A 27,598-nucleotide genomic window follows, 5' to 3' on the forward strand; every position below is an offset into this window, starting at 1 on the left:
ATGTAGAAGACCTGGATGTTCTTTGTTTTGTGAATGAATGTTAGGGGAAGAAAATAATCTTGATTACTTTGTTGCAGGTCTGACGGATGAGAAAGTGAAGGCGTATCTCTCCCTCCACCCGCAGATGCTGGATGAGTTTGTGCTGGAAAGCGTGAGTGCGGAGACGGTAGACAGATGGCTGAAACGGAAGAACAGCAGTCAGCCTGCAGGTACGGACCCATGGCCGTGTGCTAGAATATTCTGCAGTAGGAGCCCTGTGCTGTCAAAAATAGTCTTGCATTTACTTGCTTCAACAGTGTCTTTGATTTTTGAGGGTGACTTTTTAGATGTCATTTCACACAAATGTAAACATGATATTAGTATTTTGAATGCATACTTCCGCATTATGTTTATTTCCTGGTTAACCCATTTGTCTGGAAAAAAAAATACAGTATACAGTAACAGTGGTTCTCAGCTGATAGGTCCCTGGTTTGGTCTTTTAAAAAAAATAAAAAAATTGTTGAGATAAAAATACAACTAGCCATTTAATTGGACATAACAAAATAAATAGATTTTTTTTTTTTTTAAAGAAATAAAAAATACTTCCCAAATAATTATTTTGTTGCTGATGTCAAAGGTTGTGTGTCCACTAAAACTATGGTATTTTGGCACAAAATCTGTCCCTGGGTGACATGGCTATTATTATTATAGCTGGCCCTGTATTTATATAAACATTTTCATTACTTGAAATAACATAAATGTTAACTCAAATGCAATTTCAGCTAGTTGCAAAGGCATAATTTCTCATTTTATTTTAGTTTATATATAGTTTAACTATAATTATAGCCTACATCACTGGTCCTGAAGCAAAACCAGTTGAGAACATGAAAATGTTACTGCTTACCGTAACACATTCATATTGTTTAATTCTATTTGGATACTGGTTGTACAAATGAGACATTTAATACATTTTGTATGTTCATTAATTATCATAAATATTTCTTGCACGTCTGAGGCAAAACATGTATTATTTAAATTCAATTTTAATATCTTAATCTAACAGCCATTTATCCTTTCCAATTTGACAGGAATCCATATGACAGAGTAAATGTAAATTTCAACAATACAGTACCCTAAAATAATTCAATCTTAATTTTCCTTTTAATTTTTAAGAGTCATGATAACGTGAAAAAAAATATACATCATTACACTTCATACACCTCTACTGAGCATGTGTCTGTGTTTATGTAACCTGAGCAGCAAAGACTGCAGAAGGCTAAAGGGTTAGCGCACTGGTGAAAGTATGGGAGAGAGGGCCTGCTGGGTCCTTACGGGTCATTAGGGCTGTTAAAGCGGGACTGGCTTCTCTGTGCGCAGCATGCTTCATGCCGTGGCCCGCTCCACTCGACCCATCACATCCATCAAGGGCCCACAGGGTTGGCGGCCGGCCCAGCTCAGCTACTGACGTCAGAGCCAACCTCTAGGGGCATGCAGTCGGTCGGGAGGGGGACTGGAGGAGGGTGAATGTGTCGCATTTTGGGAATGTTTTCTGCATGAGTGCAGCAGTGCTCTCTCACAAGCAGCCGGCTGATGGTTAACCTCGGCTCTGCTCTGCAGGCTGGGCAGCGGGATTTTTCTCAGGCACCGTTTCAACATCAGTCTCTCTGTAAACCATGTGTGCCAGATTCTGTCTTGGCCTGTGATGCATATCAAGCAGTGCTTTGAATTAGTATGCATGTTAGCTTTCGAATTCTTTGTGCACGTCAATGCTTTTTTTCTTTTTCCACTGACTGTCGATTAAAGCATATGGTTTAAGATGTGGGTTCAGTCAACCAAGACACAGTTTACATTTCATATATGTTCATCATGTTAACATTGAGCATCTTCTCAAAGACACAGTCATTTTATAGTGTTTTTGTATAACAATAATTACCTTTTTACAGTACACACTGTTTCATAGCAGTTTCGGGGCAATAATAAAAAAAAGAAAAAAATCATGCTGTACAGCACAGTGGAAAAAGAGAAGAAAAAAAAAAAACCTGAATTTACCTTTTGAAAATGTTATACTCACAATTTGATTGCTTAATCTCAAAGTGTAAGCAATTGTTTCAATTTGGAGTTTTACTCCAAACGAAAAGGGTTTTTTGTGTGTGTTTTTGTTTTTTGCTCACTTTTACTTTTATGTTGAAAAGGCAAGCAAAATGAAATGAAAAATTCTCATGAACACAATTAGAGATATATTAATAAATATCCTGACGTGTCTGAGCTTTATAATGGCAGTGAGTGGGATCAACGAGTATGTGTCTAAGAAAGTGCTTCCATCCACATCTATCTATCATAAACGTGTTCTAACCTTTATTAACGGGGGGTTAATAAAGGCCTTCTGAAGAGAAGCTATGCCTTTGTGTAAAAAAAAAAAAATTTAACAAGTTATGAAGTAAAATATTTAGCTTCCACCAGACCACCTTCCGTACTCAGCTTACGAAGAAAATGTAAAACTCTCGCAGTTCAAAAAGCTTACGCTACATCCTACACCTTCCCTACCTAAAGCTTAACTGATGCGACACCAGTTCTGTTTTTTCCGTAACTTGAATACGGAAGGCGATCTTCTGTATATTACATATACATAATAATACCTAGAATATATATAATACAGTGTTCCCATTTGATTACTTAGACTCTTGCGGCCCACCATAGTGTAATCTGTGCTGCCACAGTTTTATAATGAATTGAAAATATTCTAAAACTTCTTATAATAACAAGAAAGGTTTTTGCGCCATTGCTTTGGCAAAGTAACTGTCAAATGAACTAAAATCGAAAGCGTGATATGGTTTTTGCCCATATCAAATCGCAAAAGCCTGTGATTTAAATAAATAAGTGTATAGTCTATCAAAGAAAACTTTAGGATGACCATGGCACTCTTTCAAATTAAAGAGCCTTTATTATCAGATGGCTACATACAAAAAATCTAAAAACTAAAAAGGTGTTTTGGCCCATGCCTTCCTCAGGGAGCGTATGGGTTGAAAGCATGCCATGGTCACCCCTTAAGTTTTCTTTGATGGACAATTACAAACCCTAGACCATAGAGTACCTTGACTGGATACTTCTCCCATAAGATGTGCTCTCTTCTATTGGACTTTGTTTTAAGTTTATAGTCTGTTTGTGCTGCATGTTTCAATGTGAACTGTGCACTTTGCTTACGCGATCAGCTTGTGATCCGGTGTTTTCCGTGTCTTGGAATGGATTAGTTCACAGTGACTGAATGCAGTGAATTTCTGCACGCGCTGTTTAGCATTCATTTGGGAACGTAGCGTGCACCAGTTATGCATCATTTTCACATTTGCATAATTTCCAATATTTTTGTGGGAAGATGATTACAGCATTTCATGAGATTTGTAACAAGACACATTTTTAAACCTGTTTTCACAGAAACTGTAGGTTTCTGCCAAAATAAAAGCTCAACTGCAGGTTCAGTCAAAATAAAAGCTCAAGGGTTTGTCTCTTGCAAGTGAAGAAATTAGGACAAAGTATTGTAATTTTCTTACTGTAGCGTAAACTGAAAATATACTCATGAAATATTCTTTTTTTTTATTTTACAGTTCATTTGTTTTGCAATATTTGGTTATTACTGTCATAGGAATGATAAGAAATATAAAAATAGTATTATTATTGTAATCATTATTATATTCTAATTGTTTGGCTTCCTAAAACACCCGTGTGAATGTAATATAGACCGAGAGGGTCCCTAGAGGGACTGAGGTCCACCCACCACAGTCTCACAAAATCCTATGGGAAACAGTAATATATACGTTTCATTTCTGAATCAAGAAATTTGATTCATTGCAAAAGACATTTTATTGCAATTAATCAAACTAAAACAACTTGTTGTACATAAGATTAAATCTGAGACATTAGTAACACTTTATTTTCATAGATCCTGAGGATAATGGACAAAAAAGCAAGTTTTTGCTCAATTTTACATTATAATCAAATGTTACATAATTTAATATTTAATATATCACCCTGTCCTATGATGAACAGGCCTTAAAGGGATAGTTCACCCAAAGGGATAGTTTATGACTTTCTTTATTCTGTGCAACATGAAAGACGATATTTTGAAGAATGTTTGAGTTCCACTGTATTTTTCAAAAAAATAAAATAATAAAATCTTTTGTGTGTTCCACTGAAGAAAGAAAGACATACAAGATTGGATTGACATTGGAGGGTGAGTAAATGATAAAATTTTCATTTTGGTTGAACTATTTCTTTAACGTTATGTTGTACACTTGGAAAATTATTGCATTTGTGAGGTTCAGAGAACAAGAGACAATTAGTGCAGGTTACTCACATGGCTCAAGTCATAAAGAGAGAAAAACTAAATAAAAACAATCTTATACTATTCCTTTGATAGGTCACAAGTGTACTTGTGAGATCACTGATTAGTTTAATAATAGATTGTCCTAATCTGGTGTGCTCCACACTGTCTTGAGCTGTTGAGATACCCGGACATCATATGATTCCACTGTTGTAGTGTACGTGAGAGCATCATTTCAGGCCCAGCGGCAGCACCGTCAGCAGGGCCAGTGGCTTCAGTCCATGTGATGCTCTTGGTATCTGTCTCTTCCAAATACTGTGATCTGTAATTCCTCTAGCATGTCAGGCCCTTTTGCAATTCATGAAGATTCTACCGTCAAAGTACCATCAGCATTTATTTTGTGTTTGAGCATTGTCTCACCCATATACTGTATATAAATCTCTTGAATGTGCTTCTTGGCTTCTGCAGTTACCTGTGCATTAAAAATAAGGTGTTCCAAGCACTAAGTCATCATACTCTGACAGTGTGACATTGAATGGCTTGTCAAATCAATAGGCTAAAGGACAAGACCTACTGGTGACATCTAGCTCTTTCTAATTCTGTCTCCATCAAGGATTTTCAAGGATAGATCTTTTTGCTTGTGATGGAGAATGACTATTTACACTACAGAGGTCAACATCTGTTCATTTAGACTCTGTGGGTTAGATCCTTTATTTTTATTCAATGGTTTGAAATTTAGGATAGCTTATTACTGTTGAAGGAGTTGCTTTTCTGTGAAATGTGATCAATGTGACCATTTTTACCTTGGAAGCACAGATTTCCCAACACTCTAGCCTTGAAATGTATTCAAATTTGTGCTATAAAAGCTTTTAAGCAAATAAGCTATAGCTCTTATGTGTGTATTTTAATTGTGTTTATTCTCTATCATATTCTGCTCTGTATATATGGCTTAGGCTCCTCCTTTAACCCTTATGTTGTATAGCTACTTCCCCAAAAATCTTTGAGAATTTTTGTAATTTTTATATATATACACATATTGACTTGGAATATAGCGCATAAATCAAGACACATTTATTTACAGGTAGCTCTTTATACCATATATTGTTTCAAAAGCACCAATAAGGGTTAATTATTTAATATTATTTAATATAATTAAAACTAGATTAAATCAAGGTATGTATAATAATTCTGTTGCACCAAACTTCACACCTTGTTTGAAAATAAGCAGGCTTACTTTAAATCATCATTTTGACCCTATAGTTCAAATTTACATTTAAGATAGATTAAGTTTAATCCTTTTGCTACATAACTTTAAACTCAGATTTAAATCTCAATTAGGGATTAATTTTAAAGGTGATGAGGTGAGTGCCACTGATCACTACCACAACTCTCCTTTCTCATGCCTGCTCCACATGAAGCCTTATTTATACTTTAGCCTGGCTCCGCAGTGCAAGCCTCCACTGACTGCATGCGCTTCTCCCCAAACAGACTAGGCATTTATACTTGACGTGCCCGCCGTCACACTATTCTTTGAAACGACAGGGGGCGACTCGGAGTAACTGTCCTCTAAACCATTAGAAAGCAGCAGTGAGAAGAAGTTAGATACACACGTGATGATGTTTGTTTTTATTACACTTCACCAAACCCAAATAAAAAAAAAAAAAAGGCACACGAAATGGGGTTTCATGCACTAAGCACGCACAACCACCCACATCGCGATGATGTAATTTTTGCCACGCACATCTTTGTGTTTTTGCGGACGCAACGAGTATAAACAAAGTCCCTTTCAAGGAAAGTCTGTTCACTCGGCGGCCATATTTGCAATGCCTCCAGGCAGCTATTTCAGGCATCCAAGACCAAGTCCTATCTATTTGAATGGAGGAATCCTGAAATCTCAAAAACTTTAGCTTAGCGAATTCACAATTAAATAACATATGTCAAATCAGCAACAAAATCTGACATGAACTGTCGCATAAATGTTGTTTCTTATGCTCAAATAGTGTGAAAATGCTCATTTTTCAGGCTAAAATAGTCAACGCGCATGTGAAGTCCTAATCGCGAGTCTCAGGTTTCTATGAGAACCAGAGCCTCTAACAGCAGCTGCAGTGACGCAATGACTTTACCAATCAGCGATTGGCACTTTTACTTAGAAGGCGGGATGTCTTCCGTCATGTTGCGCATTGCAGTTTCTCCCATTCATACCTAATAGGAGTGAACCGTCTTTTTATATATACGTTTTTTGGTATAATCCAGGCTTGAGAGTCAAGAGCAGCAATTAAATGAGCAGGGTGGCGCTGTCACAAGCGGAGATATAGTGCGTTCAAGTCATGTTGAAAAGATTATATTTACAAGCTGAACACACATGAATGCCACTACTATGTCGTAAATACGAGAGGGAAGCTCAGGATTTTCTTTAAGCCCCGATCTTTAGGAGTTGGGGGCTTGGCAGTGAGAAACATGGTGGAATACAACAATACTTATAGGTATTAAAGGGTTAGTTCACCCAAAAATGAAAATAATGTCATTTATTACTCACCCTCATGTCGTTCTACACCCGTAAGACCTTTGTTCATCTTCGGAACACAAATTAAGATATTTTTGATTTAATGCAGTGGGTATGGACAGCAATGGTACTTCTTCTCTCAAGATCCATAAAGGTATTAAAAACATATTTAAATCAGTTCATGTGAGTTCAGTGGTTCTACCTTAATATTATTAAGCGACAAGAATATTTTTTGTGCGCCAAACCTCCCCCCAAAATAACTTTTTAACAATGTCTAGTGATGACTGATTTCAAAACACTGCTTCATGAAGCTTAGGAGCTTTACGAATTGAACCAGTGGTTTGGAGCGCCTAAATCATGTGATTTCAGCAGTTTAGCGGTTTGATACACGATCCGAATCACTGATTTGACTCAAAAGATTCATAACGCTCTGAAGCAGTGTTTTGAAATCGGCCATCACTAGATATTGTTGAAAAGTCGTTATTTTGGGTTTTTTTGGTGCAAAAAACATATTCTTGTCGCTTTATAATATTAAGGTTGAACCACTGTACTCACATGAACTGATTTAAATATGTTTTTAGCATGGTTATGGATCTTGAGAGAGGAAGTACCGCTGTCTATGCAGGCCTCGCTGAGCCATCGGATTTAATCAAAAATATCTTAATTTGTGTTCCGAAGATGAACGAAGATCTTACGGGTGTAGAACGACACGAGGGTGAGTAATAAATGACATTATTTTCATTTTTGGGTGAACTAACCCTTTAAGCAGTGACATTGTCAGGCTTTTCTGTTTACAACGAATTAAGCTAATTGCCTGCACAAAATATGATAGCATTATAATATAACAATATAATATATGACAATAAAGTTTACAGTGGCTTCATAAATTAATAAAAAAATAAAAACCGAAACACACCTGATGCACATTTTTTGTAATTCATTTTCTAGAAATAGAAGTGCTGTATTTTTGAGAAAGTACAACGCCATCTTACTCCGACGAAAGTGACTTGAATGCACCTGCCGTCGTAAACACAACTTCCTGCCTCGTAAATACGAACTTTACAGGAGGACTTGAAAGCACCAGTAGTCACACTGAGAATCACACCTGTTGTTTTTTATCTGTCTATTTTTAAAATAAGTTTTGCTGCCATATTACTCCATTAAGCGATACTGATACTTTTTCCAGTTTTGTAAAAAGCCATAAAAGCTCTGTGATATTTCTCTTTCTGCTTCATTCTATTGGTCTCTCTGTAATGGAGTTAGCAGTTTACTGTAGCAGTTTATAAAGACAGATGAAATTTTATACATTTGTGCCCTTTATCTACAAGAGCTACTTACACTATATGGAAAAAAGTATTGCAACATACCAGTTAATTATTGAATTCAGACAATTGCATTTACAAACATTTATGAAAAAAATTGATCGTTCTGAAGAGCTCAGTTAATTTAAGCATGGTACTGTGAGAGGATGCCACCTTTACAAAAGTCAGTTTGTGAAATTTTATTTCTGCTGCTAGTTTAATTAATATCAGCACACAAAATGTGTGGCGGGAGCTTCATGGAATGGGTTTTTTGTATGACCGAGCAGCTGCATGCAAGCCTCACATCACCAAGTACAACGCCAAGCGTCACATGAATTAGTGTAAAGTACGCCACCGCTGGATTCTGGAGCATTGGAAACGTGTTATGAGGAGTGACAAATCATGCTTCTCTGTTTGGCAGTCTGATGGGTGAGTCTGAATTTGGCGGATGCCAGGAGAACATTACCTGCCTGACTGCATTGTGCCAACTGTAATATTTGGTGGAGGATGGATAATGGTATGGGACAGTTTTTCAGGGATTGGCCCTTTACTTCCAGTGAAGGGAGCGGTTTGAGGAATGCCCTTTTCTATTCCAGCATGACTGTGCCCCACTGCACAAAGCAAGGTCCATTAAGACATGGTAGAATAAGTTTGGTGTGAAAGAACTTGACTGGCCTGCACAGAGTCCTGACATCATCTTTGGGATGAACTGGAGCCAGGCCTTTCTCATCTAACATCAGTGCCTGACATCACAAAAGCTCTACTGGTTGAATGGGCAAAAATTCCCACAGAAACACTCCAAAATCTTGTGGAAAGCTTGTGGAGCTAATGAAACATTTAGAAAGACAATTCACAAATATCACAAAAAATATCATGATATCATGGATCATGTCAGTTATTATCGCTCCATCTGCCATTTTTCGCTGTTGTTCTTGCTTGCTTACCTAGTCTGATGATTCAGCTGTGCACAGATCCAGACTTTAATACTGGCTGCCCTTGTCTAATGGCTTGAACATGAGCTGGCATATGCAAATATTGGGGGCGTACATATTAATGATCCCGACTGTTATGTAACAGCCGGTGTTATGTTGAGATTTGCCTGTTCTTCGGAGGTCTTTTAAACAAATGAGAATTACATAAGAATGAGGAAGCAATGGTGTTTGAAACTCAATGTATGTCATTTCCATGTACTGAACTATTGTTATTCAACTATGCCAAGGTCAATTAAATTTTTGATTCTAGGGCACCTTTAATGTTGTAAAATGAATCAACTATGAAACATATTAAATTGAAGATGTAAAGCAGCTGTACAGAAGTGTCATTATTCAGCTCAATTTTGATCAGAATTGTTTCAATTTAGATCAATAACTTTGCCAATGTTGCAAAGTTCAATTATGAAACAATTTCAATTCATCTATAAGCAGCTCTGCTGAAGACAATAGTGTCATTGTTCAGCTCATGTTCAGTATTGATTCATTTTAGTTCAGTTTAATAATGGTGTCGATTTATCCAGCTCAATTCAGTTCAAATTTTGTTCTTATCTGTTAGTGTCAGTGTAGTTAAATCCATAATATTACAGAATATGAATCACCTTTTAAAACCCCTTTTAATCAATATGACATATGACATCTTTTGTATTCTTTTTGAAGCTTAAAAGCTCTGGTCACCATTCATTGTTGTAAAAGAGTGACCACATTATTCACAGTTTCTCCTTTTGTCTTACACAGAAGAAAGAAGTAACATGACGTATGACGTGAGGGTGAATAAACGATGACAGAATTCTCCTTTTTGGGTCAACTAATCTTTTAATACTAAGTGGTAGTTTTTTTTGTTGTTGTTTTCAAATCCCTAACCTTAAATATTAGCAAGCACTACTAATAATGTGTTGTGTTATAGTGTGTGTACAGTAGATGAAGTGCCTGTGCTTCGGTTGAGACTAACAAGGACCCCCAAGGCCCCAGTGACGTCAGCTCCCTGCACCTTATTCTCATCTAGTGTCCCACTGGCCCTGTTTTCTTCTCACACATATGCAGTCTTTTAGTAATTGATAAATCCCAAACCTTTCGCCGTTCTGCCTCCAGAGAAATGTTACATTTGGACTGGTCCTGTGTCACGTTGTCACATACACACACATGTGTGTGTGTGCGCACAGTGCGATTCATGACATACTCATTCAGTCTGTCTTTAACCTAATGGCCTTTGATGACCTTTGCCATTAAGGAGAGCCGGCAATGACGTGTGCCTAGAAAATCCTGAAATGTGCTGTAATTCAATAATAGAAGAGGAAGCTGCTTGAATGTGTAGTTTGTATCCAGCTTGGCGCCAGACAGGGAATGTCTGGACATATTTCAAAGAATTTCTAAGAATTTATTAATACATTCTGTTCATTCATTAAATTAGTGATAATTGCATTCACCATTTTGTCACTTTCTTGGTTCAGTGTGGTACATTGCCTAGCACTCCATTATTAAACCATTAATCTATTTTTTATCCATCAGATATTGATTGAATGGTGAAAGTGGTTGAAAGTATGGGTTGAAAATAAAGAGCTTGATGATGTCAGTCATTTCAAAAACTGTTACATTTTTTGAAAAATTTTATGAAGAAAAAATAGTTTGCAAGACACCAGAAATGTGTTTTAAGAAAATAAATCATTTTTCATTGTTAACTGCTCTGTTTAATTTCTGCACCAGACCCTTTTCCAAATGGGTTTGTTCTGTTCTCCATATCCACCATATATGCACCAGCCAAGCATCTTTCATTGAGATAAATTGGAATGTTAATGACTCTCTACGGGTATTATAGACCTCCTTGGCTCAAAAAATATATTTTGAGTCAAAATCAGCTTACATAGTTGTTTTAAAGTCAATGGCTTGTGTCTGCACATTAAGCTAGGATAACTGAAATTATTTTAAAGTAATGTTCTGTGTTCAGTACAAGTTAAGATCAATTGATTACCACTGAGAATAATTTATATTAAATAGGGTGTAATGCCTTGCCCAATTGTAAGTACAATACATGTTTTTGATTGCCACAATAAGGTACTTATTGACATAAGATCAAACTGTGGATATCTGCTTTACTTTTCATGCTTCTTTTCAATTTACACAAACAATCTTAGGCAGATTTTTGTCCACTGAGAGCTTGACAGAAACACATCTGCATGTCCCTGCATTGATTACCAAAGATTTCCATCTGGGAATACCAGAAATGGAACAAGTATGACGTGAGCATAGGTAGCCTGTGGCGCAAAGTGGAATATTGCCCTCCCTTAGCTGCCCAGCAGAACCTGGGTAGAGAGACACTTCTAGGCTCTTTTCTAAAACCTAGTGAGCTTCTTATGTAGACATCAATTTAATGCATCACATGTGCACTTTCAAAAGATAGATACCTTACAGATTCAGAAAAATGCCATAATGACGAGTTCAATGAAAAAATCCCTCCAAGATGGAGGAAGTTTGACAGACGTGTAAATGTAAAAAACATCTAATTTATTCAGTAGCCTAAAATATCAATGTAAAAAGGTTGGGGCTATTTTAATCGATTTTTGTCCGTGCACTTTTAAACTAAGTTTAGAGTATGCTGCATTAGGTTAGCAAAATGCTAACAGGAAACTCTTTTGTAATCAGTGTGCCGTCTGTCGTTTGCTTAGCTTTCGGAGCGTTTTTGTCTGTCATGTAAGTTGCTGCCTATATGTGGAGTGTTCCAGATCAGTCACTTGTTGGTTCATGTGGCTCTGTTGCAGTTTGAAGGAAGCTGCCTATGTAGACAGACTCTTGTCTGTGTAGGCCAGGAACTGTCATCATAGCCATATTGTCATCATATTTGTTTGCGAAATGGAACGGCAGAAGGAGACACTGCCATACTTGCAGGTCCCGCAGTGTTCTCCTGAACATGGATTGTGCTAAAAGTGCACAGTGTCAGATTTACAAGATGATATAAATGGCTGATTAGACATAGTGCCTGCCAATGTCAAAAGGGAATCAAAAGAGACCAAATCTATAGCTGATACAAGTGATCTGATGTGTGTCTCTGCTTATGAAAGTTAGACTTGCCGATCTGTTCTCTAGTCTAAATGTCCATTCATACTAAGAACTAAAGGACAAGGAAATATAAAGTACAGTTGGGCTCTGTTCCAAATGGTGCACTTCATGTACACTTATGGTCTTGTGGACTTACAAAGGCCACAAGACCGTAAAGCAGTGATTCTCAAACTTTTTGTCTGCACCAATATCCGAAACGCCTAATAAAGCCCCTAATAAAGTGTTTTTGTTGTTGTTGTTGATTCGATTCAGTTCAAATTTTGTTCTCATCCATTTGTGTCTAAGCAAGCCAAAGGTCCATCAGGTGACAGTAGAGTCAAAAAAAAATAAATTCATATGACTTTACTGTTGTTTGTGATAAAGATTAAGATTTAAGAACAAAATGCCCATGGAGTTTTAAGATTTTAATTTGTATTACTGTTCCAGGTTTCAAATCACACTTTTAGAATCAGGCTACCTCATTTATCCAGGTTTTCCAAACCATGGGAACCGTAGTAGGTTGTTGAGGGGGTGAATTAAAACAATAAATATCTTGATGTTGTGTTATTTTAATCATCTTGAGGCCCCCTTGAAAGTTTGCTCTGGTTAAGAATCACTAGAGTGTCCCATTCATCATTTTTGGTTTCAGAAGGGTGCTCATGAACGCTCCTTTTATGTCCACTTTGCACCCCCGATCACTTGATTGCTAGTGTTAACCGCAAGGATGTAGGGTGCCATTTGGGTCATGACCTTGGGTCCGAAAGTCTTGAGACCACATTGAAAGGGAATAACTGGAAATAAATACATTTTAGGATTTAGAAAAATTTAAAACAATTAAACATAATGAACATACCAACAGTTTTTTACTCTTTAAACATTTCAAAGTGTGTCCAATGCCAAACTTTCCTTGAAACAAAACAAAACAAAGCTGTGCCTGTGAATATTTTATGCCAAACATTTGGACTTTAGGTCTAAGGCTTTTGAAATAAATTGAGACATTCTCAGTTATAATCAGTTATGAAAATTATTGTTAATTGTATTTATTTTGATTTTATTCTGTTTGTTCTGTAATTAAATAACTTAGAGACTGTTTAGCCACTCAAGTCCAGTTGTGGTCATATGTTTACACACCCCTTGCAAAATCTACAAAATGCTAATAATTAAAAAAAAAAAAGAGGCATCATAAAAATTGTATGTAAACTTAGGACCACATCGGCACCTGTGAGCAGTCTGACGTATGCCACATTACTTGCTGTTGCGAGTGAGCTGTAATGCTTGCACAGAGATACATTCTACAAGACGTTCATATGCATCACTTCCTGTGTTTTGCATTCTGACTGAGCTTCTTTCTAATGAGGGAAGCCAGTAGGAAGAGTTTGCTGAATGTCCCCAGGTTTTACAAACCCACTGACCTCAGATACAGATGGTTTCTCAGGAGAACAAAAAGAGGTGGCAATTTCTCACAAATTCTCCTTGCTCATCTGGATGTACGTTTGTGTCTGCATGTCATGTTTGTGTTTGTAGGTAGATGGAGATTTTGCAAGCCATTCTATCTTTTGCAATCTGATATTTACCAAGGGCTTGGGTATCAGATTATAAAAACTTTTGCTTAATTTGAAGCTTGAGTTTTGAAGAACACTCATCAGTACAATGGAAAATTGTCAGTTTGGCTACATGAGTTACTCACTGAATGCTTAACACTGTGTTCCAACCAGGCAGGGGTTTTGAAAACTGATTAAGAAAAAAATGCAGTTTTTTTTTCTTAATCAGTTGCAAATCTGACAATTAGGAAGGTGACAGAAGTTTTTGTTGGTTGTTTTTTTATTCTGTTGCATTCTGCTCTCACTGACCCAAAATTCTGCTACACAGAGCAGGGTTTTGTATATTGTTCTGACTGCAATTCTGTCAATGTGTAACATGGCACCTGGTCAGGACACTGGAGTCAGTTTTAGCATAGCTACACATTAAATTGTGTTTGTTTTTGTGTTTGTGTTGTAACTGTGACACAGCGGTCAGTGCATGTCACGTTGTGCTGTGTTTTGATCCTGTTTCTCATGTGTTACTCTTTTCTTGTTGATATCCCACAAAGTAATTCATTAAGGCATAAAAAGTCCATAAATTAATTATAATAATTATATATATATATATATATATATATATATATATATATATATATATATATATATAATAAAAACACACAAGACTATGTAAAAAAAAAAAAAAAAAAAAAAAAGGGACATGTAATAAATCAAAATAAAACATGCAAATGAAGGGTCATCAAATTCATTCATTCATTCATTCATTCATTCATTCATTCATTCATATAATTAAAGGCAGAAAAAGTCCATAAATTAAATACATTTAAACACATATATATAGAAGTAAATGCACAAGACTTCAGAAAAAATGGGACACATAATAAATCAAAATAAAATATGCTTCATGCAAATGAAGGGACATTCTGCCCAGTCATCCATGAAAGTGACTTTGTGTTACAGTATATGATCATCTTCATTTGTTTTGACATGGTTTTCTTTTGTATTTTAACAGATGACTCCTCAGCTAAAGAAGTTAGCAGGGTAAGTGATGCATCACTTTCGTGTGTGTGTGTGTATGTGCGTTTCTTTAACCCAGTAAAGCCTGACATTGAAAATAATACATTTTATGTGTTTACATGATATACTTATATGTACTGTGCTGATAGATGTTAATCAATGAGATCTTATAACAGTATAGCAGACATAACATGCATATACAGTATCTTTTCATGTGACACTGAAGAAATGACACTTTGCTACAATGCAAAGTAGTTGAGTGTACAGCTTGTGTAACAGTGTAAATTTGCTGTTCCCTCAAAATAACTCAACACACAGCCATTAATGTCTAAACCACTGGCCACATAAGTGAAAATGTCCAAATTGGGCCCAAAGTGTCAATATTTTGTGTGGCCACCATTATTTTCCAGCACTGCCTTAACCCTCTTCGGTATGGAGTTCACCAGAGCTTCACAGATTGCCACTGGAGTCCTCTTCCACTCCTCCTGGTGGATGTTAGAGACCTTGCGCTCCTCCACCTTCCGTTTGAGGATGCCCCACAGATGCTCAATAGGGTTTAGGTCTGGAGACATGCTTTGCCAGTCCATCACCTTTACCCTCAGCTTCTTTAGCAAGGCAGTGGTCGTCTTGGAGGTGTGTTTGGGGTTGTGATCATGTTGGAATAATGCCCTGCGGCCCAGTCTCCGAAGGGAGGGGATCATGCTCTGCTTATTCATGGTTCCCTCAATGAACTGTAGCTCCCCAGTGCCGGCAGCACTCATGCAGCCCCAGATCGTGACACTCCCACCACCATGCTTGACTGTAGGCAAGACACACTTGTCTTTGTACTCCTCACCTGGTTGCCGCCACACACGCTTGACACCATCTGAACCAAATAAGTTTATCTTGGTCTCATCAGACCACAGGACATGGTTCCAGTAATCCATGTTCTTGGTCTGCTTGTCTTCAGCAAACTGTTTGCAGGCTTTCTTGTGCATCATCTTTAGAAGAGGCTTCCTTCTGGAATGACAGCCATGCAGACCAATTTGATGCAGTGTGCGGCGTACGGTCTGAGCACTGACATGCTGAACCCCCACCCCTTCAACCTCTGCAGCAATGCTGGCAGCAATCATACGTCTATTTCCCAAACACAACCTCTGGATATGACACTGAGCACGTGCACTCAACTTCTTTGGTCGACCATGGTGAGGCATGTTCTGATTGGAACCTGTCCTATTAAACTGCTGTATGGTCTCGGCCACCGTGCTGCAGCTGAGTTTCAGGTCCTTGGCAATCTTATTATAGCCTACGCCATCTTTATGTAGAGCAACAATTATTTTTTTCCAGATCCTCAGGGAATTCTTTGCCCTGAGGTGCCATGTTGAACTTCCAGTGACCAGTATGAGAGAGTGAGAGCGATAACACCAAATTTAACCCACCTGCTCACCATTCACACCTGAGACCTTGTAACACTAACAAGTCACATGACAACGGGGAGAGAAAATGGCTAATTGGGCCCAATTCGGACATTTTCACTTGGCCAGCGGTTTAGACATTAATGGCTGTGTGTTGAGTTATTTTGAGGGGACAGCAAATTTACACTATTATACAAGTTGTACACTCACTACTTTACACTGTAGCAAAATGTCATTTCTTCAGTGTTGTCACATTAAAGGTGTGAGGGGTGTACACACTTCTGTGAGATACTTAAGTATTGGCTGCCACACTATATCTCTCAAAAATATGTCTTATTAAGATGGTATTTAAATGTTTAGTTTTATGAAGCTCTGTAGTTTTTATTGTAGGGGGCAAAACATATGATGCAATGTAATACAATGATTGAGAAATGTACAAATAAACATTTCTCAAATCCTCATGTATCATATTTGACCCTCACACTGTTTTCTGAAAATTATGTATGGATAATAAAGTAAACCTAAGTAGCTTCTTTAAATATTACTTACATAATAAAAGTTATTCTTATGTCTACTTTATAAAAATCATTAAAGATTTCACAGCAAAAAGACACATGTATCACAACCAGAAGGGGGATGTTTTTACAATTATTCTAGACTTTTACATGCTAAAAAAAGTATAAACCATCAATCAGACGACAGACAGCATGTAGTAGATAATGTACAACAGCAAAGTTTTGATCATGTCTGTAATTTAGAGGCCTTAGAAATGTGCTTATCAAATATGATGCAGTAGCCTTTATAGGGTTATGTTACGTTTGCTGGTGTAGAGATGAGGCAGATACGGATTTCCACAATACATTCAATACTTTAATATAAACGAAGGCAGAGAACACCATACAAACACTAACACAAACAGAGAACGGACAAGGAGTGCAGGGAGTGAGTGCAATATATGGGGAGTGCTGACAATAGAGTCCAGGTGCAGGTGATCCGTGATGATGAGGAGCTGACGAGGGAAGTGCGTGCAGGTGTGGAGAACAGGAGGATGATGGGAAATGGAGTCCAGGGGAACAAGGGATCCGTGACAGGTTAACCTTAAAGCAGTTATATCATGAGGAATCAATGTTGTAGAATGAAATGGATCTCTTACATTTAAACAGAAAAAAAAAAAAAAGTGATGTGATTTTACATTAATATGAGTTCCCCTAGCCTGCATATGGTCCCCCAGTGGCTAGAAAAGGCAATGGGTGTAAAGCCGGCACTGGGTAAATTGAGAAAATGAAAGCTCAGACTGCCCAATTTGGAATCTTCCCTATATGTCGTCATAAGGGGAAAGGTTACCCCAACCCCCCGCCCAACCCCCCCTTCCCTGCTTTGCCCGCCCATGAGAAAATGAGCTACTACAGTGAGATTCGAGCACAATAATTTTTTTCCTCGAGAGACATCATGGCTTGCAAACGAGCGAAGCATGGCAGTTGCTCAGTGTCTGGATGTACAAATGAACACCTTAGTATTTTTTTAGTTCCTTCATCCGAGGCAATGAAGAAACAGTGGATTAATTTTATTTTCTCTGGTAATGCGCCGATACAACTTTGTATGTCTGCGCCACACATTTCACCTACGACTGTTTCCTTAACGTGGGCCAATACAGCCCAGTTACTGTCGCTAATGTAAAGGTAGACAGCATCAAGTATGTGTGTGAATACACACACTGTAATGCAAGTGTTGAACATTTCTTTGTTGTTTGGATAACTGTTCTGCTGTTGGTGTTATGGTGCACGTGATATTCACATTTGATGCTTGATGTAATTTTAATAAGAAAGATTGTAAAAACTTTTAAGATTTACGAAATATAAAATATGTAAACATGTAAATGATGTTGGCATGGTAGCACATTTTCCACAACGCCACCTATCCAAAAAGGTATTTGTAATAATGGCAGAGGTCTGACTAATTTAGTCGTGCTGGTTAGTGTTTATAGCTGATAATTATATATATAAAATTTATATACGATAGTAAATCAGAGCAACATGAAGAGCTAACAATGTAGGCTAGCATTAGCTACATGATAATAACTGTAACAGCATACATAAACCAACTAAAGTACCATATCCAGACACAATGTTTTAAACTAACCATTCGGAGACGTCCTGCTGTAGCCGCTGAGTTGCAAGTTCTTCATCCGGTGCTTCTCCATCTGGATCAGATTCTAGGTTAAACTGAAAAGCTTGAACTGCTTGACTGCGTGTTTACGAGCCATTGCGATACATCCACTGTCAACATTAGCGCATGGTACCGTAGCCGCAAGCTGGTTAAGGCCACACCTACCCTCTACCTTGCCCCGCCTCTCTCCTCCTCATTAGCATTTAAAGCTACAGACCCAGAAACGGCACGTCTTGAGGAAAGCTCATTGTGGGACTGGCTTTTGGGGCTGAGATTCTGCACCAAGGCTGAATTTCTGGAATAAGACTTTAGATACAGTACTAGGGACCACTTAGGCCTATATAAAAGCATCCAAAAAGTAGCATGTCATGGGACCTTTAAAGTAAGTGTGTGGCAAAAGTGTGAACATTCATGCCAAAAGGCAGAGTGTCACAGTGGGGATGGTTATCAGGGGAGAAGCACTCATGGAGAACTTCATTTAAAAGTTTCTGTTAAAATTCACAAAGCAACACACACTCACGCATACAGCTGCTAGATATGAGAGTGTCTGTTAAATGACAAATGACATGGAGAACACAAACCCCGTGACAGATCTAAATGAGCAGAAGCAATGACCTGTTAATAAGATCATTGGCACTTTAATGGGCTAGTGTTAGGAGCACACCCACTATGCTCTGAGACCTGCTGATTTAGGGGACAGAGATGAAGAATTTAAACAGGGCCGCTGGAGAGAGACAGGAACAGCAGAACACGATGGAGACAGTGTGCAGGGATGGGGTGTGCAGGGATGGGTTGGAGAAGACTGGGAGGGTGGTCTGTGGAAACAAGGACTTTTTGGAGAAGGACAGCGGGGACGTCGCCTGTCCTCAGTGCGTCACGTTCGTCTACATAAACAGGATGTGTAGGGAGCCGTTCCCGTGGGGGAGCACCTCACACACCCCTCATCCACCGGCCCATTCTGACCTTTCACACAGGGACAGAAATAGACATTCTTGTTTTGCCGTTCACTCCTCCTGATTTGGATGTTAAAAAACTGATTTGAAAAAACTGACTACACAGGTCTTTTTTTTCATATTTCACGTGAATATTGTGAGAGCAAAGCTTCATTATGGGATGTTCATTTATTTATACTGCCTTTTAAGAATAAGTTGTTTTGGCCAAAATGTCAAAAGTGTCAAAGACAAGTCCCATAATGCATTGCATCAAGTTCAGTAAAACAAATCTATCCAGAATGGAGGACAGAAATATCTTTTCACACTGTGCTTAACCCCGGGTTATCGTCGTTCTAAACACCGCTTTTAACCTTGGGTACACTGTAAAAAATTATTTTCATTATTTAATATCACAACATTTTTTCTTTTGTCAAATCAACTTCAATAATTAATGTGGTTCAGATAACATAATATTTTGAGTTTCTGTTGATTAAACCAATCTACTTCATTGTATTAACTCATTTTTATTTTCAATGAACTCAAAATTTTAAGGCAACCAAGTAACTTACTTTTTTAAGTTAAACCAGCATTTTTTTTTTCTACAGTGTAAAGGAACGTTTCACACTTTCACACGTAATTTAAAAGCGGGGCTAGCACCGCTTTTTAACCAGACATTGCAGTGCCAAACTTGTACAGTCTGGAATGATGGTGTTAGAATGTTACAACTTGATGCTGTAGATCGTGTACTCATATTTGCCTGCTTTGGAGAGTCACGGAAGCACTGCACATTGTATATAAACAGTAAATTCAGCGTTTGGGAGGAAAAATGTCAAATGCTGAAAGAAAACGCGACAATTTGAGTGAAGAGACCGTTTCATTCTTACATTTATAGTCCGAAATGTCCATTCAGTATAAACTCGATAGTACAGTTGGCAATACGAGGATCCACAATGCTAGAGCTAGCTAGCCTAAACAAGTCGCGTGCTGCGTTTATCCAATCAATGATGCTGACACCACAAATATGCAAATAAGAACCCAGGGTTAAGGAATATCAGCTTATGAATACCCAGGAATAATTGTTAACCATGGGTAAAATATGAGCAGTGTGAAATGTGAAGCAAGATAACCCAGGATTCTGTTTACCTGGGGTTCAGAATTACACAGGGTTAACTATTTTAAGTGTGAAAAACCCTAAAGAAAGACTGTTTTCAGTCTAATTAAATGGTCTGTTTTTCACAGTATTTGTGAATATCTATTTTTATGTTTTTAAGAACCCAGTTGTTACCTAATGCGAAATGCAAAATTGATTTTAACGTAAATAAATGTCAATAAATTGAGTCTCCTGTGTGGAAGGATAAATCTGAGATACTCACATTGTACATTTCTTTTACTTCATTTATCTTTCGGCAAAAAAATTAAATCACTACACTAACGCTTATAAGTTTGGGGTCAGTAAGATTTTTAATTTTTTTTACAGAAATTAATACTTTTATTTGGAGGATGAATAAAATTGATAAGGATTAATTAAACTGATCAAAAGTGACAGTAAAGGCTTTAACATTTTTACAAAATGTTTCAATTTCAATTAAACACTGTTTGTTCCTGCAACAAATGCATCACGGTTTCCACAAAAATGTTTGCATTGATAATAATAAGAAATGTTTCTTGGGCAACAATTCAGCAAATTAGAATGATTTCTGAAGGATCATGTGACACTGAAGACTGGAGTAATGCAGCATACAGTGCAAGTGCATGTGAATGTGTGTCTTTCTTGTGTCCAGCAGTACCAGGACACGAATATGCAGAGCGTCGTATATGAGCTCAACAGCTACATGGAGCAGCGGCTGGACACTGGAGGAGACAACAAACTACTGCTCTATGAGTTGTGCAACATCATCAAAACAGGTCAGAGCCTTTCTGTCTCACCCACATATGCAAAGACTCAGAGCCCAAATTACCCAGCATGCACTTCAGGTAAAAGGTAGTCCAGCCATTCCTAACACTTAATAATTCTTAAGTAACTGTTCTTATTAGTTTTATAAAACATTATTATATAAAAAATGTTACTGAAAATGTTTTTTACCATTGCAAAGTAAATATATACTGTATAGAAAGGATGAATTATAGTAAATTTACATAGCCTATAGCCTTCTGTTGGCCCAGACGATTGGCCCACGCAGCCCACTTGAGAAAAATTCAAATCAGTTTAGCGTGTGCAGCGGTTTAAAAGCATCCATCAATGTCGAAATGTTTGAGATAGCCAATCAAATCAAAGAAGGCGGGATTTGCTGTTCACAGAAGCCGAGCAGTGCATCGCTTGAAGAATGCGAAGATGTAAGCAACTGAACATGACGGGACAATACAGAAATATTTGCCAACTGTTTTCGATTAAAAAAATGTTAAACGTCAATGTTAATTTCCAGGGATGCAAACTGCTACTGACTTTTTTGAATTTCTCTTATTTCAATGTCATTTACGCTATTCGTCACACAATGCACAAAGGAGCATTAACCTAGCAGTTTTCAGCATATCAGACAGAAGATAAGAGTGAATGTTTGTACAACCCGAATTCCGGAAATGTTGGGAAGTTTTTTAAATTTTAATAAAATGAAAACTAAAAGACTTTCAAATCACTTGAGACAATATTTTATTCACAGTAGAACATAGATAACATAACAAATGTTTAAATTTTACAATTTTATGCACAAAATTTGCTCATTTTAAATTTGATGCCTGCTACAGGTCTCAAAATAATTGGGATGGGGCATGTTTACCATGGTGTAACATCTCCTCTTCTTTTCAAAACAGACATCTGGGCATTGAGGTTATGAGTTTCTGGAGTTTTGTTGTTGGAATTTGGTCCCATTCTTGCCTGATATAGGTTTCCAGCTGCTGAAGAGTTTGTGGTCGTCTTTGTTTTAATATTTTTACCAAATGTTCTCTATAGGTGAAAGATCTGGACTGCAGGCTGGCCAATTCAGCACCCGGACTCTTCTACGACAAAGCCATGCTGTTGTAATAGCTGCAGTATATGGTTTTGCATTGTCCTGCTGAAATACACAAGGCCTTCCCTGAAATAAACATCGTCTGGAGGGGAGCACATATTGCTCTAAAAACTTTATATACCTTTCAGCCTTCATAGTGCCTTCCAAGACATGCGAACTACCCATACCGTGTGCACTTATGCACCACCATACCATCAGAGATGCTGGCTTTTGAACCGAACGCTGATAACACGCTGGAAGGTCTCCCTCCTCTTTAGCCCGTCAGACGAGTCCAAATTTGACCTCCTTGTTGGAAATCACAGACGCCGTGTCCTTCGGGCTAAAGAGGAAAGAGCGTGTTCCAGCGTGTTATCAGCGTTTGGTTCAAAAGAACACTTTTTCAATTTGAAATAGTCCATTTTAAATGAGCCTTGGCCCACACAACACGACGGTGCTTCTGGACCATGTTCACATATGGCTAATGTTGGCATAGTTGGCATCTGCAGATGGCACGGTGGATTGTTTTTTACCGACAGTGGTTTCTGGAAGTATTCCTGGGCCCATTTAGTAATGTCATTAACACAGTCATGCTGATGAGTGATGCAGTGTCGTCTGAGGGCCCGAAGACCACAGGCATCCAATAAATGTCTTCATCCTTGTCCCTTACGCACAGAGATTTCTCCAGTTTCTCTGTATCTTTTGAGGATGTTATGCACTGTAAATTATGAGATTTACAAAGCCTTTGCAACTTGACGTTGAGGAACATTGTTTTCCACAATCTTTTTAAGCACTCTTTTATAGATTGGAGAGCCTCTGCCCATCTTTACTTCTGAGAGACTCTGCCTCTCTAAGACATCTCTTTTATAGCTAATCATGTTACAGACCTGATATCAATTGACCCTTCGCCTGGAGTTTGATTGACAAGTGATCTAACCAATCATAACATAAGAGTTAGAAGATTGACCTCGGTGGACTTGAACTTACGTGAACTTACGTGAATTTACGTCTTTCTGCGTAAACAACATTCCTTCTCATGGTCATTCATGTTTATTTGATGATATAAATTAACTAGTAGGAAGAGATGATCGGTTCACGAGCCGCTTGAGCTGAGGCGCTACAGTGATCTGTCACGACACATTAAAGAGCCACAAAATGTTTTTTTTTATTGTTCGAATTTCTTAAAAAAAATTACACAATTTGAAAGCTGGGACTTTGTTTTATATCATAAGTAACCTGCTCTGTCTTGTCTGTCGACAGGTTGTCAGTGCCCTCTTTGCTCCGCGATGTATTTTACACTGCATGTGGGTGACAGTGCCATGGCTTGTCGGACAAAGCAACAGTAACTAAGGGGGGTGGGTCTTTGTGGGTCTTTGTCCATTAACTTAAATAGTCGCTAGATGTTCTCCCAGCTGAATCTTTTCAAAATGTCTTGCTTTTTCAGCTATTTGTTGCCCCTGTGTCAATTTTTTTGAGACCTGTAGTAGGCATCAAATTTGAAATGAGCTCATTTTGTGGAAAGTCTTCTAGTTTTCATTTTATTCAAATTTAAAAAACGTCCTAACATTTCAGGAATTCGGGTTGTATATCTGTTTCCAGGCTTCAATTTATTCTCATTCTCAAATCATTCTCAAACTTACACTAGAACATGGTAAATCTGACGACTTTCACTTTCAAGTCCCGTGATTAGGAACATGTCATATGCTAAAATAAAAATATAATTTGCTAGTTAGTTCACATGCATTTTTTCATGAAATAATTGAAATAATTAAAACTTTTTAACACAGAAGTCTGAATTTATTTGATAAAAAATTCAGTAAAAACACTAATATTATGAAATACTGTATGACATTTTAAAATAACTGTTTTGCATTTTAAAATATTTTAAAATGTAATTTCTTTCTGTGATCAAAGCTGAATTTTCAACATCATTAATCCAGTCTTTAAGGTCACATGATCCTTCAGAAATCCTTTGAATATGCTAATTTTCTTTGTTATTACTGATTTTCTTAATTATTATCAGTTATTATTTGTGCTTAGTTATTGATAATGGTTTTTATTATTAATGCTGAAAATTGTTTTTGCATATTAATATTTTTGAGGAAACTGTGATAGTTTTATTTTTCAGGATTCTTCAATTAGCTGAAAGTTCAAAAGAACAGCATTTATTGGAAATATAAATCATTTGAAATAATTATAAATGTAAACTGTCACTTAAATCAATTTAATGTGACCTTATTGAATAAAAGTATTAATTTCTTTTTTTTTTAATCTTACCCCTGACTTTTGAATGCTAGTGTATCACGTTTTCCACAAAAATCTGAAGCCGCACAATTGTTTTCAACATTGATAAAAATCAGAAATGTTTCCTGAGCAGCAAATCAGCATATTAGAATTATTTCTGAAATATCATGTGACACTAAAGACTGGAGTAATGATGCTGAAATTTCAGCTTTGATCACAGGAATGAATTTCACAATATATTCAAAAAGAGAAAAAAGTTATTTTAAATGATAATAATATTTCCCAATGTTACGGTTTTACTGTATTTTTCATCCTCATAAGATTTTTTCATAAGAATTACACTTTTTTTCACAATTGGAGCTCTATTCCATAAAATGACAGATCTCAAGCTCCTGAAAGGACAAATACTATAACCACTAGAAAGGCACCATTAAAACAGTCCACATTCTGCACTACATTCCAAGTCTTCTAGACCATACCAAAGCATTGTGTTATATGGACTGATTTTATGGTAGGTATTGAACTTTACTCATATTAAACTGTCCCTCTGTGTAAAAGAGCAGTTTAAAAATACTTGAAAATTATTTACTATTTGCCATATACAACACGAAAGACAAATTATAATGTAAGAAGTATGCTGGTGGGTTTATGGTGTGGAGTGTTGTGGGCCAGGTGTGATTGGCCGCTGTGTGCCAGAAAGTCCAGGTCCACTTTTTAGCCCCAGTCCATCCTTGGTAGAGAACCTTACAGATGAAGGTGTTGTGAATCCAGATTAAAAGGTCTAAATACGGGTGTTCCCCATCTCTCTCCTCCGCACACACGCTGATTGAGCAGTGCTCAGCCTGTCACTTCCCATCCACCCACACTTCATCTGAATGCTGCAGCACTGCAGAGCACTGGGATTCAGTCCGGCCCCCTGCATGTCTCACACACCAGCACTAGCCACTGCACGCCAAACTGAAGCGTGTGCTTAACAGTTTCAGAAATTAACTTATGTTTTATTAGGGAGCAATATTTGGATATGGATTTTTTCAGGGGCATTTGTTTTTCCACTCTATAACAGTTTATATAACTATATACAGCTATGGAAAAAATATTTTTTTTCCATAGCTGTATAACAGTGTTCAAATCAGTTTTCAAAAAGTATGTCAAATACTTAATTGAATCAGTTAAGAAATAAATTCTCAATGACTATATTTCCATTCACCTATTTTTCTGTGCATTTTGGGATATCGCATAAAAAACTGCTGGATGGAAACAACAAGTCGCGTATGAATTCTAAACATGCGCTTTATATCCGCATAAACTACCATGGAAACAAGTTTACCGAATAAATCCCTCGATACGCAACAAAATCTCACGTGACTTTGCCTCAACAGTGGATGTGATTGGATAACTGGACTAACCAGCGGACCAATCACATCGCACAGCATCTCAAATGTTGGTTTGGTAATTCTGAAATGCCTGAGCCAAAGTCTGTCATCATAATAATTTGATATAATGACCTTCAAGAAGTTTCTCACATGATTGCGTTCACAAACACCAGCATCCAAATGCAAGATAACATGACAGCGTTTATTGCGTTTCATCTGCTGCTCTGATGCACAAGTCATTTATGATTTATTACAGATATTTTGCGCCAAATTCCCAGGAAATGATGATTCTCTTGAACACATGGGATGGAAACGGTGCTTTATTCGCAAATGTTTTATGTGATATTCCAATTTTGCACATAAATTCTCAACTTTGAGTGGAAACATAGCTAAAGGGAATTAAGTGATGTAGCTTTCAGATTGGAAGACTTTATTTTTACTACTTTAAGTGGTAATTTTACCCCAAGCCCTGGCTAATTTGTGACCTTGGTTCAAACACTCATTCAAAACACCCCTCTTCTTTTACATTCTTTTGGTCCTTTGGAATACTTGGATCTTCTTCAAGTGCAAGAATTATTATATCTGTTAAAAACATTAGCCATGTGTATTAGCACTTTGCTTTTCATTCCCCCCCCCTAGAAATGCCATTTTGAATCTCTGGGCCCTTTTTGTATCCAGTTAAATTCTTTGGGATCGTACCATTTTGAATATACATGTCTAACACATGATACAGTACATCATCCTTATTTTTTTATTTGATTTTTTTTCCCCCTTTTTTCCACAGCCACAAAAGCTGATGGATTTGCACTTTACTTCCTTGGAGAATGTAACAATGTAAGTATTTTCTGTTCTGATGGGGTTGATGCAGTGTACTGACACTGAGAAATATACTCAAACTGTATAGTCATTAAAAACTTGATTTAAGGAAGGATGAAAGATGGAAATCTTTTAGTGACTACTTTATATTTTAGATTCTTCAAAGAAGCCCGTTTTTGCTTAGATGCTTCAGTAAAACTAGGAACAATCTATATTTTGTCAGCAAAACTAATTTCGAAGCACTGCAGCATTAGAGGTCTTAAGATCATGAGAAACATAAACTCAGCCAAGTGAGTCCAAACCTTTGATTGGTCATGTACATGTTCTGTTTGTCTCAAAATGGCCTGGAATTTCTATAGCATTAAAAGACTCAAGACCCCTGATATGTTCATTTCCTCTCTTTTATCCACTTGAGTGGTTTTGCTTGGATGGCTAGTATTGTGACCAATCTAAGTTAGAAAGGGCTTCTCTTTTGCCTAATCTGTTTTATTTTGTGGAAAGTAATGGATTGATACACCAATCTGTGGTGTTTTTATTTTTAATCATTCATCTGTTACTTTAGAATTATATAACTGTCCGCTTTAAGTGGGTACATCTAGTCTTAAGTTCAAATGTAATTATTTTGCATCTTAATAAAAGTATTATTAACCGTTTTTAGGCAAGTGCTGTATTTTCTCAGTGATAGGAATGTATAATGAGAGTACAGACAAATATTATAGTTACAGTGATGAATCAAGATGTTTTCTTTAACGTCATGCTGTTTTGTTGATGTTGCTTTCCCTGTCACAGAGTTTATGTTTGTTCACTCCGACGGGGGCAAAAGAGGGGCTTCCTGGGCTCATCCCCTCTGGTCCCATCACGTTTGGGACCACCATCGCCGCTCACGTTGCAAAGACACGCAAGACACTACTAGTAGAGGACATCATGGGGGTAAGCCACATGCTGTTTTCACTCTTTTCCAAGAATCCTCAAATTTTTTATTTCACTACAGCTCAAATTGACAGTATTTGCATTAAT

General features: G+C 37.3%; 1 protein-coding gene across 10 annotated transcripts in view; it reads left to right on the forward strand.

The window, feature by feature from the left end:
- pde10a (phosphodiesterase 10A) overlaps positions 1-27,598 on the forward strand; it is a 156,031-nt gene that overhangs the window by 88,397 nt on the left and 40,036 nt on the right. For 5 of the 10 annotated variants that reach the window (XM_067386703.1, XM_067386707.1, XM_067386709.1 and 2 more), the window contains 6 exons: positions 78-209; positions 4,169-4,204; positions 14,671-14,699; positions 20,949-21,072; positions 26,550-26,599; positions 27,371-27,511. In XM_067386703.1, coding sequence (XP_067242804.1) covers positions 78-209; positions 4,169-4,204; positions 14,671-14,699; positions 20,949-21,072; positions 26,550-26,599; positions 27,371-27,511 — 512 coding nt within the window. The remainder of the gene's footprint in view (positions 1-77; positions 210-4,168; positions 4,205-14,670; positions 14,700-20,948; positions 21,073-26,549; positions 26,600-27,370; positions 27,512-27,598) is intronic. The other 5 variants (XM_067386708.1, XM_067386705.1, XM_067386706.1 and 2 more) reach the window with 3 other exon arrangements.

This window comes from Chanodichthys erythropterus, chromosome 5 (genome assembly GCF_024489055.1).
Source record: "Chanodichthys erythropterus isolate Z2021 chromosome 5, ASM2448905v1, whole genome shotgun sequence".
In the NCBI taxonomy this organism is placed as follows: domain Eukaryota; kingdom Metazoa; phylum Chordata; class Actinopteri; order Cypriniformes; family Xenocyprididae; genus Chanodichthys; species Chanodichthys erythropterus.